The sequence below is a fragment of the Aplysia californica genome, unplaced genomic scaffold (genome assembly GCF_000002075.1).
Source record: "Aplysia californica isolate F4 #8 unplaced genomic scaffold, AplCal3.0 scaffold00221, whole genome shotgun sequence".
Lineage (NCBI taxonomy): Eukaryota > Metazoa > Mollusca > Gastropoda > Aplysiida > Aplysiidae > Aplysia > Aplysia californica.
The window spans coordinates 932,377-944,189 of NW_004797491.1; the positions used below are offsets into that span (position 1 = coordinate 932,377).

The window sequence follows — 11,813 nt, forward strand, 5'->3', positions numbered from 1 at the left end:
GTAACGCCCACATTGTAAAAAGAGGCATGGGGGCTAATTTTCTTACTTAGACCTTGAAGATGGTAAAACACGTAAAAAACAAACTTCCGGAGCCCACGGTCACGGGACTATTGTTTTTGACCCAACTAAGAGTCATGTATTCCAGTCTAGCACATTTAAAGACAGTAAATCCCCAAAAGAGCCTTTGAATTCTGTTTTTTGTCTCTCCTGTAAAATTTACGAAATCAGAGTTGGACGGTTGGAATTCTCCGCCGACGATATATTGTCTCAGTCTTGTGTGTTGTGTCCTTAGTCTGAAGATAATCACTTGTTCTTGGCGGGACAGCTCATGGTAGTTATCTGGTGTCTGAGGTGCTTTAAATAGTGTAAAGTTTTTATTTCTGTGTAGTTAACGCTGTTGTCTGGTTGCTCTTTTTGTGCTCCTAGTTTGGCCATCCTGTCTGCCTGCTCATTTCCCAAGACACCACAGTGTGATGGAATCCACTGCAGCATGATCCTCAGACATGGGATGTCCTCAAATTCTTTTCGTAGCCTTGGTAGTTTGCCGGAAGTGATTGCCTTCAGTACTGACATGGCATCTGTTAGGAGTACTACTTGGCTTTGGGGGTCTACCACATTCTTGAAGATGTTTGCTGCATGTACTATAGCCTCCGTCTCTGCCCTGTAGTTTGTACAATGTCGCCCTGTTGGGACTGCCTCTGCTTGTCGTCGTCCATTTGGGAACTGTACGTACACTCCGGCTCCTCCTCTTTTCACAGCATCAGTGGCAGATCCGTCTGTATAGATCCTTATCCATGCTTCTCGTGGGTATCTTTCTTCAACTTCAAGCATGGACAGGGTGAGGGACTTCTTGCTCAGGTCGCTGTGGTCATCTTTTGTGGTGAACATAGGAATGGACGTGTGTATAGATATGTTTGTGTTTTTCTTTTCCCATGATGGTGCCTCTGGGGTGTGATTCAGCATGTTAACTGTGGCTGGTAGATGGTCCTGTAGGGATCTTTGGATTTTTCTGCTTTCTTTGATGAAGTTGGATCTTTTGAGTCTTGCGGTGTTTGATCTCGCTGTTCTCGTGTGCAGTATATGATCCTCCATAGCTGTGGCCTTGGTGTACTGTATGAGGGCCTTGCATTCCCATCTCCTCTGCAGGGCCACTATAGATGTTGTTTGTTCCATCTTTTCTATAGGCGTTGACCTCATTGCTCCAGATATTTTCAATTTTGAAACTTTTCGCCACTTATACCCAACAAATTGGATACAAAACGAAACGGCGTCCATTTCTCTGCATAATAATGATGTTTTTGACCCAGTTCTATTCTTGGCCCGAACGCGCAGAGCCGTTGAAGATGGTAGCATAGGCAAGGTCGAAAAAAAAAGCCCGGCCGGTCCCCCGAAAAGCGTAAACGGTGGTTCTAAATCCAAACTTGTAACTTTCTTTCCCATGAACACATATAAATAAAAAATACATGTGGTTAATGAGCTTGAACTGTACTTTTTATTTATGTTAAAGTTTGTTACATTAAACAAGCACTTTGTGTGATAAACGCCATAGAAAATGGTTAAAAAATTGGCCTCGCGCGGGCAGCGTTACGGGCGGTTTGAGGTAACTAATAACAGGGGACATTATTTATAAAACTTTTGTTTTTATACAGTGGAGTCCACTTATAACGAGTCCGGAAAAAACGAGAAGTCTGTTATAAAGACACTATTCTAAAGCCCCGTTTATTTCTCCTCTTTACCTTTGTAAATAAAATACTGCTATTATAGCGCTATCAGACAAACAAGAGAGTCGGTTATAGCGGAATATTCCTGCTGCTGTGCACAGTGCATAGACCAGTTATACATAATGTAAAACCTCACCAGTTGAGAAACTTGTTGGTGACTTAGCGAAACAAAGAATGGGAGAGCCCATGTGCGTCAACAATGAAGGCCGGAGCGACTGAGTAGGGAGGGTGTGGCATGCGCAGACAAGCAGAACGCATCGCGTGATAGGCCAGTGTAAGCCTAGTTTAGATTTAGATTATCAAGGCCTACCATGCCTCTCACTTCTCCGATGCGGGGATGGAGAGGTCACAGTCAGCAATGTGATGGATGGAGCAAATATGTGACGTACGCAAGCAGACAGAATTCACCTCAGGGCGAGGTGGGGTGGGGGAAAACACAGCGGGTGAGTTAGCCCAGAACCCTTTTTTCTGATCGGCAACACCGAGCTGTCAGTCGACATCGCTAGATCTAGCGCTAGAGAAAGAAACCTGATTCGATTTTTGATCAATTAAGACCTAGAGGTTATGTTGAAACAAAATCCATATCAGGGGAGATAGCAAAAGGAAATAAACAGAACACCAAACTCATAGATTAGGTCTACTTTACAGTTCCCTTGAATTTATTACTGGGTCCCTTATAGCGAGAATCCTGCTATAACGGACATTTTGTTCCGGTCCCCTCCCTCTCGTTATAACAGGATTCCACTGTAAAGCTTTCTCGTCATATTTTGGAGGTTTGCTTTTCTCTTTGTCGTGAATGAAATGGACTACCAACTGATATCTTGTGCATAGGGTCTGTTTTACAGTGCTGCTAAAAGTGTTAAATTTTGTTCTCAGTCTGCAATTATTTTCTTGTCATTGAGTGTAGTTTCTGTCTGCAGATGATAAAAACAACACCTTTATCCTCGTTCTAATGTTATACCCCAATTTTTTTCTTTTCTATTCTCTTCAACCAGGAGAAGATTGAACGTCTCCAGTCATACTACACAAAAGCTGTGAGGACATTCAACTCTTCCCCAGAGCTTATGCGTGATGCGGTCATGGCTGCGTTGCTGCACAGCACCAGCTCAGACGAAGCCCCAAACCTTGATAAATGCCCACCCGGTGAAAACAGTTGGTGCTTCTACAACAGACAAAAAAGCCTAGGAATCACAGCACCATCACATTTTATAACGGAAAGCTGTCTACATACCTGAACCCCACCGTTGCTTCATATGTGAAGCCTATTTATGAGCGACTCACCACTGATGAGCTGATGGGGAAATGTGTGCCTGGCATGACGCAGAATCAAAATGAGAGCTTTCATTCTCAAATTTGGTTAAAGTGCCCCAAAACGGTCTTTGTGACCAAACCGAGGGTGGAGGCTGCTATAGCTCTCGCCTCAGCTCAGTGGAATTTGGGGGCCCTTGGTACCCAGACATTTATGCGTTTTCTGGAGCTGCAGGTGTCAACCCAAACCCTGGACAGTGGCACCAGAAGGGACTGCACGAGAATAAAGAGGGCGGAAATTGCGGTAGAGGGTGTGGCAAAGAAGAGACGCCAGCAAAGGAAAATGGCAGCTAGGGAGGAAAGGAACCGTCTTTTGGAGGCGGAAAAACAGAGTGGTGGACTTCTCTACTGCCCAGGGAGAGGAACTGACTAGGCAAATAGTACTCCTTTTAGCAATTTATGGTTTTGCTTCCTATTTTGGCAAGGTGGAATCAAATGTTTTCGACAAATTTTCCTTCTTTTCTTCTTTTCAGTTGATACTACCACTGAATTGACCTCTCTGTTTCATCACTACCTACGGTATTTTTGGGGTACTTTTTTCTTTGAATTAGTTATAAAAGAATGTGGTACATTGACAAATGATTAATTGTCTTTATACAATTCAGTTCATGCTCCTATCTGTTTCGGTTAGAAAGTTTTGACGAAATCAGTAGGCCTACATTTTTTCAAGTTTTCTCAAAACTATGAAAATTAAGGGGTATGGGTTCCGGCCCGGATTCTCATTTTAAACACAAGTGGAGGATTTCTTTTATATTTGGCCTGACTATGTGAAAATGAATTTTCTGTGATCCTGGATGGGCTTTTTTTTTTTACATCTCTCACTGATTTTGAAAAATGCAGTTTCGAGTGCTTCAGTTGATGCGAAAATGCAAAAATTAACAGAGTCAAGCAATAGCTATTACGTTATCCTCAATATCTCTTTAGAGGTTTCAAGTATAAATAAAGCCCACCCAGGATCACAGATTTTATTGTTAGTGTGCATATGTGAAAATATAGGCACTTTAGTAAAAAAAAAAAACTGGTTGAGCGAGAGCTCGGGCCGGATTGAGTTAAAATTGCTTCTGTAAACACAAAACATGAAATGTTTTCAGATTCCTTAAATAAAGATTCAATTCCTCTGTCTGACTTTTATTTTGAACTCCTAAAGTGTTTTATGATCACTCTGAATGATGCTGGGATGTGTTAATAACAAAGTTATGGTGAGATTTGTTATTATTAACTCTGGAAATACAGTTAGTTGCTGAATCTAAAATTTTATTTCAATTCCAAAGCCCAAAGGCATAGCAATAAGTTAGATCTAGATCTAGCAGTTGTAGGCTCTCTGGCTGCTTCTAGCATCTATAGGCCTGCTACTACTGATTCTAGCATGGGTCTCAATAGTCCGCTATTTAGCGGATTTCCGCTACCTCCTTTTCCTCCGCTACCGCGACAACGGGCCAATCAGAAAGAGAGTTGTTGGGATCAGGGTGACTGCCAGGCCCCGGGAATTTAAAAAAAAGCCGAGACCCGGGCATAAAAGATCTCGAATATTTGAAAACCAAATCCAATGTCTTTAAGTTCATTTCTGCCGGTCGCGATTGTGATACAGTGGAGTCCACTTATAACGAGTCCTGAAACAACGAGAAGTCTGTTATAAAGACACTATTCAAAAACCCCTTTTTTTCTCTTTCTTTATCTTTGTAAATAAAATACTGCTATTGCGCAATCAGACCGTCACGCGAGTCGGTTATAATATTGCTGCTGCTGTGCACAGCGCACAGACCAATAAACATATTATAAAACCTTGCTAGTTGAGAAAGTTGTTGGTGATCCAGCGAAACAAAGAATGGGAGAGCCCATGCGAACCAACATCAACAATGAAGGCCGGAGCGAATGAGTGAGGAGGGTGTGGCAGAACGCATCGCGTGATAGGCCAGCCCAGTCTAGATTATCTAGGCATACCGTGCCTCTCACTTCTCTGGTGCGGGATGGAGAGGTCACAATGCTGTGATAGATGGATGGAGTGAATGTGTGACGTACGCAAGCAGACGCAACGCACCACAGGGTGTGCATGTGGTGGGGTGGGGGACAACACAGCGGGCGAGTAAGCCTTGAGCCAGAGCCCCTTCTTTCTGATCGCCAAGGCCGATTTGTCAACATTGCTAGTGTTAGAGAAAGAAACCTGAGTCGATTTTTTATCAAATAAGACCTAGAGATCATGTTTAACAAATCATCATCAAAAAGGAATAAACAGAACGCCAAACTCATAGATTATTAGGCCTACTTAACTGACTATCTCCCTTGAATTTATTACTGGATCCCTTGTAACGAGAATCCTGCTATAACGGACATTTCGCACCGGACATTTCGCACCGGTCCCCTCTCTCTCGTTATAACAGGATTCCACTGTATTAATTCGTCGCTGAGAGTACGTTTCACGCGAACTGGCGGCAAGCGGAACTGTGTCACTACGGCTCGACTGGAAAATCAAGATCTACTTTCGCTTTCTAACCCAGAAATTTGTCAGTAATTGTCTGATAACGCAACATTTATGGTTTTTTGTTTTTTTGTTTTTGTAAAGTGTTTTACGGCGCTCGCAACTGCATAGGTCATGTGAGCGCGCGGGACACACCTAATATTTTCAGTTGGTAGGAAATTTTGAATTTTGCCCGGGTGGCGGCCGAAGCCTACTCTTATCGATTTTAGACCACCAAGGGATCTTTAACGTGCGCAACTTGCACACGGGCCCTCCGAGACTTTTTGCCCTTGTCCGAGAAGGCTAGGTGTAGATCTTTCCTACTAGTGGGGCAGCTAATTGCAAAAATCAGCCGAATCATTCACATCGTCATACAAGCACCAAAATTGGCATACATATCCATTATGACATGCGTATTCATAAACTGAACGTTTACCAGGCAATTTTTTCAAAATGGCCGCCATTTTTCAAGATGGCCGCCATTGCCGGTATGCGCTACCATAATGTCACACAGCATGAGGCAGTAGAGCAAATTTTATGATTTTGGTGTCAAAATATATGTAATCAACCATGAAGAATCCAAATTTACATATGCTTAAATGATTATCACCACCTTAATATGCTTTTTGAACATATTATAACAATTTAAGTGGTTTTAAACTGCACTTTTGACTCTTGTTTCAGAACCCAGCCAAATCACCAGGATGGGCCCGTGGCACTAATCATGAATACTTCCCCCTAACTTTCACCCATGACTTTCAATAATTTGCTTGTGCACTGCAATGATCACATCCATATAAACTACGTTTGCTTGCGGACCAAACTAGCTGACGGTAGAATGTGGAGTGCCGCTGAATTTGAATTACTATATATTATTTATTGTGCAAGAAGTCTACAGATGAGGACACTTGACTGTAAAAGATGCTAGAGAAGTGATGTTCAAGCACAGCCAGGGCATACTGGCGAATATCATTGCTGTGAGATCCAGCATGGGGTCTAGTGTCAACTAAATTAGATTAGGTGAAACAATACCGAAAAGCTACAGATGTTTTGCTTGTATAAATAGGCCTACTACTAATTTAGTCTCCCAAATGCTATCTAATAAGCCCCTAATAATTAGGTAGCCGCACCTGAATTGACAGGGTGTGCCAGCGCGGGAGAGCCGAGCCAAGGGTAATGAGGCTTTAAGTTACCTGGATGGTGTACAGATCACACGGGAGTTAAATGGCACTAGATGAATGATCGGACTAGGTGTAGGACATTGCAGTGTGATGTGTGAACCTAGTTGTATCCCATATACTTATGTGCTAAGGTGGTAAAAGGATAGTCCCTCGGCCTAACATGTACGAAAGATGGCGATTGCTACAATACCAAGATGCAAAACAGACTGGACAAAGTGCTGTTTATGCCAAGAAGACAGAGATGAAGAGTTAAAATGTCCTCCAACTCGCTATGCCACAGAGCAGGATGGGTACAGGATGATTGGAAAGAACATACCTTTGTTTCAGTCGATCAATGAAATGCCAATTAAGTTTGATCCTGCCCTCCTAGACCAAGGCAGTGGTATTGAAGAAACCCTTCGAGCAAACAAAGCAAAGTATCACCAAAGCTGCAGGAGGCTCTTCAGCAACCAAAGACTGGAACGGGCCAGGAAAAGGTCAGCCAACTGTTGCAGTACAGAAGCAGAAAGCTCTTCAAAGGCGAGGAGAGTCAGCGTTGACCACAAATGTTCTGTTTGCTTCCTCTGTGAACAACAGTCTTCACTAACTGAGTTTAGACAGGCAATGACGATGAAGCTGAACAAGCGGCTGAATGAGTGTGCTCAACATCTTAATGATGGGTGGCTTTTAGCCATTTTGAGTGCTGGTGATGTGGTGGCCCAAGAGTTTAAGTACCATGCTACCTGCCTCGCTGCTCTGTACAACAAAGAGAAAACTCATCTAAGCAAAAATTCAAGCAGCATGGAAGAGGAAAATAGCGTACACCCACTAGTCTTCTCTGAGCTCCTAGCATTCATTACAGAAGCTAAACTGACCTCCCAGGGCTCTACAGTATTCAGATTAGCAGAACTGGCGGATCTGTACAAACAGCGACTTGAACAGCTTCGGGTAAATGCACCCAATGTCAACTCAACCAGGCTGAAAGAGAAGATCTTGGAAGAGCTACCTGAACTGGAAGCACACAAGAAAGGGAGAGATATCCTGCTGGCCTTCCGAGATGATGTTGGTTTTGCTTTGTCTGAGAGCTGTGCCTACTCTGATGCCATCATTCTTTCCAAAGCTGCAAAGATCTTGAGGCGTGACATGCTTGACCATAAGACCTCAAATGACGGAACATACAACATGGACTCCACTGAAAAAGCAGTTCCACCTTCTCTTCTCGAGTTTGTTGGCCTAGTGGAGCATGGTGATGGCATTAAATCTCAACTCAGATTTGGAGCATCCAAGGCAAACCTGGCCATGGCGCAGCTACTTCAGTATAACTGCTATGATAGATTCAAAGAAGGTGCTGCTAACCACAGACACTCAAAGGATCGAGAGACTCCTTTCCCCATCTACATTGGTCTATCAGCGTTTGCAAAGCCCAGGATGATGAAGCTCGTACAGAGGCTCCACACGAATGGATTTTAGCATATCCTATGATCGAGTGCTGGAGATTTCCGCCGAGCTGGGAGACGCTGTTGTGTCTAAGTACATCAGAGATGGAGTCGTCTGCCCCCCAGAGTTGCGAAGAGGACTGTTCACCACTTCGGCCATGGACAATATAGACCACAATCCATCTGCTACAACATCAACAACATCTTTCCACGGTACAAGTATATCACTGTTCCAGCACCCTACTTCCGAGAATGAGGGAGAACAACCGCAGAAACTGCAAGTAAGGGCTGTCATGGTGAAGACAGTCCCAGAACTTCCAGACTCTTATGCGAACATCAAACCTGCACATTTCACCAATAAGAGTCCATCTCCTCCTCAAGTGACTAGCATGGCTCCACCAGACGTGGAGATTTTTAAACCACAGCAGACTTTGGAGTATGAATGGCTCCAGAAAGTCTCCATCACAGAGGTCTATGACAATGTAAATATCACATGGTCTTCCCATCACGCAGACAAGAAGAGAGGTCCTGCATTCAAAGCTTGTATATCCACTATGCTGCCTCTGCTGAGAGACCAAGCCCACTCTGTAGCTACAGTACGACATGTCATGGATAAGATTAGGGATGCAGTGAGGTTGCTTAACCCCGGACAAGTGCCTGTGATCACAGCAGATCAGCCGATATACGCCACAGCCAAACAGATCCAGTGGCAGTGGCCTAAAGATTATGGCGAAAGCCAATTCGTCATCATGTTTGGAGGATTACACATTGAGATGAATGTGCTGCGTTCACTCGGTTCCCTCCTTCAAGACAGTGGGTGGACAGGAGCTCTAACTGAGGCAGGGGTAGCTTCCTCTGGCACAGCAGATTCTTTCCTAACAGCTGCAAGTCTCACCAAGACCCGCCAAGCCCACCAAGTAAAAGCGTGCAGCCTCTACCAGCTCTTGAAATCAGCCTACTCTTCATATGCAGAAGAATTGGCTGACCTCACTGACATCAGAAGTTTTGAAGACTGGTGTGAACATAGCAAACTACAGAGCCCACAGTTCCGGTACTGGCACATTGTGCTGACAATGGAGTTAACTGTTCTCCTATTCACCAGGTCTCTGAGAGAATCCAACTTCAGTCTCTACCGTCAGGCCTTATGTCAGCTTTTACCATACTTGTTTGCAAACAACAACGTGAATTATGCACGGTGGCTTCCTATACACCTAAAAGATATGCTGACCTTGGAGGAGCGGCATCCACAGATTGCCGAAGCTTTCCATGCTGGGAAATTTGTTGTCCACAAATCCAACAGAGAATTCTCAGGAATGGCAATTGACCAAGCACATGAACAAGCCAATGCAGTAATCAAAGGTGATGGAGTAGCAGTCGGAATCACTGAAGATCCATCAGCACTGAGAAGATGGATGGTTGCCGGCCCTGCTGTGTCACAGCTTGTTGCACAGTATGAGGAGGCGTCAGTATTGAGGGATATCTCAGAGCTGACGAAACATCATGAACAGACACCCGGCTGCCAGACAAGCTTCCTGAAAATGGTCCAAAGGTTGACAAGTACGCTGGAGGAAATGGGCAACCCATTTCAAGAAGAATCTGGAGATCTGCTCAGTCTGGACACCAAGGATATAGCATCCCCTTGTAGTGCTGATAGGATTGCTACTCACCTTTCAACTGGGAATGCATCCTTCGAGGCGCACTTAGAAACACTAAAGCATGGAGATACAAGCTCGTTCTATGCACCAATAAAGAAGACAAAAATGGACTTCTTTCAGCAAGAAAAGCTTAGCACCATTACCAAGGATAAGGTGTTGAAGGAAGACTGCCAGCTTTTCTCAAAATTGTTCATTTCCTGTCAGAACAGAGAATGCGATCTGCATGAGTTCTTCCGTCACGAGAATCAGTCCTTTCCAGCATCTCTGAGTGACGGCGGAAGGCTGCATGTCTGCCAGAAGTCACAGCTAGCTGCCATACTGGAGGACAAGGTTACACTTCCCGACGCAGAACCTATGACTGATGTAATTATCATTGACGGTTCAGCTCTTGTCAATGCGCTACCACCAAGAACATCCAAGACATTTGCAGAGTATGCTGAGATGGAATTCATACCAAAAGTTGATGCATGCGCAAAAAGATACCACAGAATTGACATTGTGTTTGACACGTACAAGGCCTCAAGCCTCAAATCCGAAACTCGAACAAAACGAGATCAGGGAGACAGACGCCGGGTCACAGGTACAGGAAAGTTGCCAAGGAACTGGCGCAACTTTCTACGCCATTCCACTAACAAGACTGAGTTGTTTGAATACCTGGCCGAGAAGGTTGTGGAACACAACTATGAAAAAAGAGTCATCATCACTAGAGGTCCACGTGCACTCAGCAACCACACCCAGGCTAACCTCAGTGAGATTTCACCCTGCAATCACGAGGAAGCTGATACAAGAATCTTCCTACATATTAAGGATGCTGTAAAGAGAGGCTTTAAAACAGTCATGATAAAAGCCAATGACACAGATGTTCTTGTGATTGCTGTTGACACTTTCTCACAATTACAGAAACTGGGACTTCAGGAAATGTGGCTAGCTTTTGGGCAAGGACGAAATCTGAAGTGGATATCCGTTCATGAGCTCACCACAACCCTTGCTCCAGAGAGGAGCGGCGGTATTCTGTTTTTCCATGCCTTTACAGGCTGTGATATTGATTTTTACGTGGTAAGCGTTCTTTTATGAAACGACAGCCTGAAAGTAATGTGCATGCCAATTTTGGAGCTTGTATGACAATGTGAATGAACCACAGGGGCACAGATATATATAGCATAAACCAAAGAGCCCGCGAAAGGCCGCCATCTTGGAAAATGGCCGCCGTTTTAGATTTTTACGTGGTAAACGTTCTTTTATGAAACAACAGCCTGAAAGTAATGTGCATGTCAATTTTGGAGCTTGTATGACAATGTGAATGAACCACAGGGGCACATATATTATATATACACCAAAGAGCCAGCGAATGGCCGCCATCTTGGAAAATGGCCGCCATTTGGGATTTTCACGTGGTTAACTTTCTTTTTATGAAACAACAGCCCAAAAGTAATGTGTATGCCAATTTTGGTGCTTGTATGACAATGTGAATGATTTTACACTTTGCTGCCCCACTATACCAGAAGATCAGGGGTGTGGCAGAAAGACAGCAGTAAGAAGGAGCCAAGGAGTAGCAGTAGAAAGGCTGCAGAAAGAGTCAGGAGCCCAGAGGAGGGGGCAAAGGAAGTAAGGGGGTGGGGGCAGAAAGTGGAATTGAAAGCAGACAACAGAAGATTGCTAGAGAGCTGGAAAGGAGGTAAAAGGAGACAATTTTAGAGAAGAAAATTTTTCGGTCGCTACCCGGATTCGAACGAGAGGCCAACACCTTAACCTCTAGGCCACGAGAGCCCCCAACATTTATGCACGATCGGCATTACAAACGTGGTGTTGCCTTGAAAATAAATCAACATTTGTCACTGTGCTGTCACTTGTGGGGGCAACAACAACAAAAAAGAAGAGAAAGTTATACAAGCGCCTTGTCGGACTTGCCATTGTGACCGGTCAATGAACCTGTGCGCGTTCTGAGCACTGCGAAGTACAGGACTCAGGAATGGTGGGGGAGATTATTGATTTTTTAAAGGGAGTGCTTATTTAGGCCACATATGGCCTAAATAAGGTAAGGGAGGGGGGTTTAGCTTATTTAGGCCACAGTGGACTGT

The 11,813-nt window shown here is 44.2% G+C and overlaps 1 protein-coding gene across 1 annotated transcript in view; it reads left to right on the top strand.

The window, feature by feature from the left end:
- Nucleotides 1-4,153, top strand: part of LOC101846585 — a 13,362-nt gene extending 9,209 nt beyond the window's left edge. The window contains exon 2 of the mRNA XM_005099660.3: nucleotides 2,717-4,153. Coding sequence (XP_005099717.3) covers nucleotides 2,717-2,759 — 43 coding nt within the window. The 3' untranslated portion in view covers nucleotides 2,760-4,153. The remainder of the gene's footprint in view (nucleotides 1-2,716) is intronic.
- The last annotated feature ends 7,660 nt before the right edge of the window (nucleotides 4,154-11,813 follow it).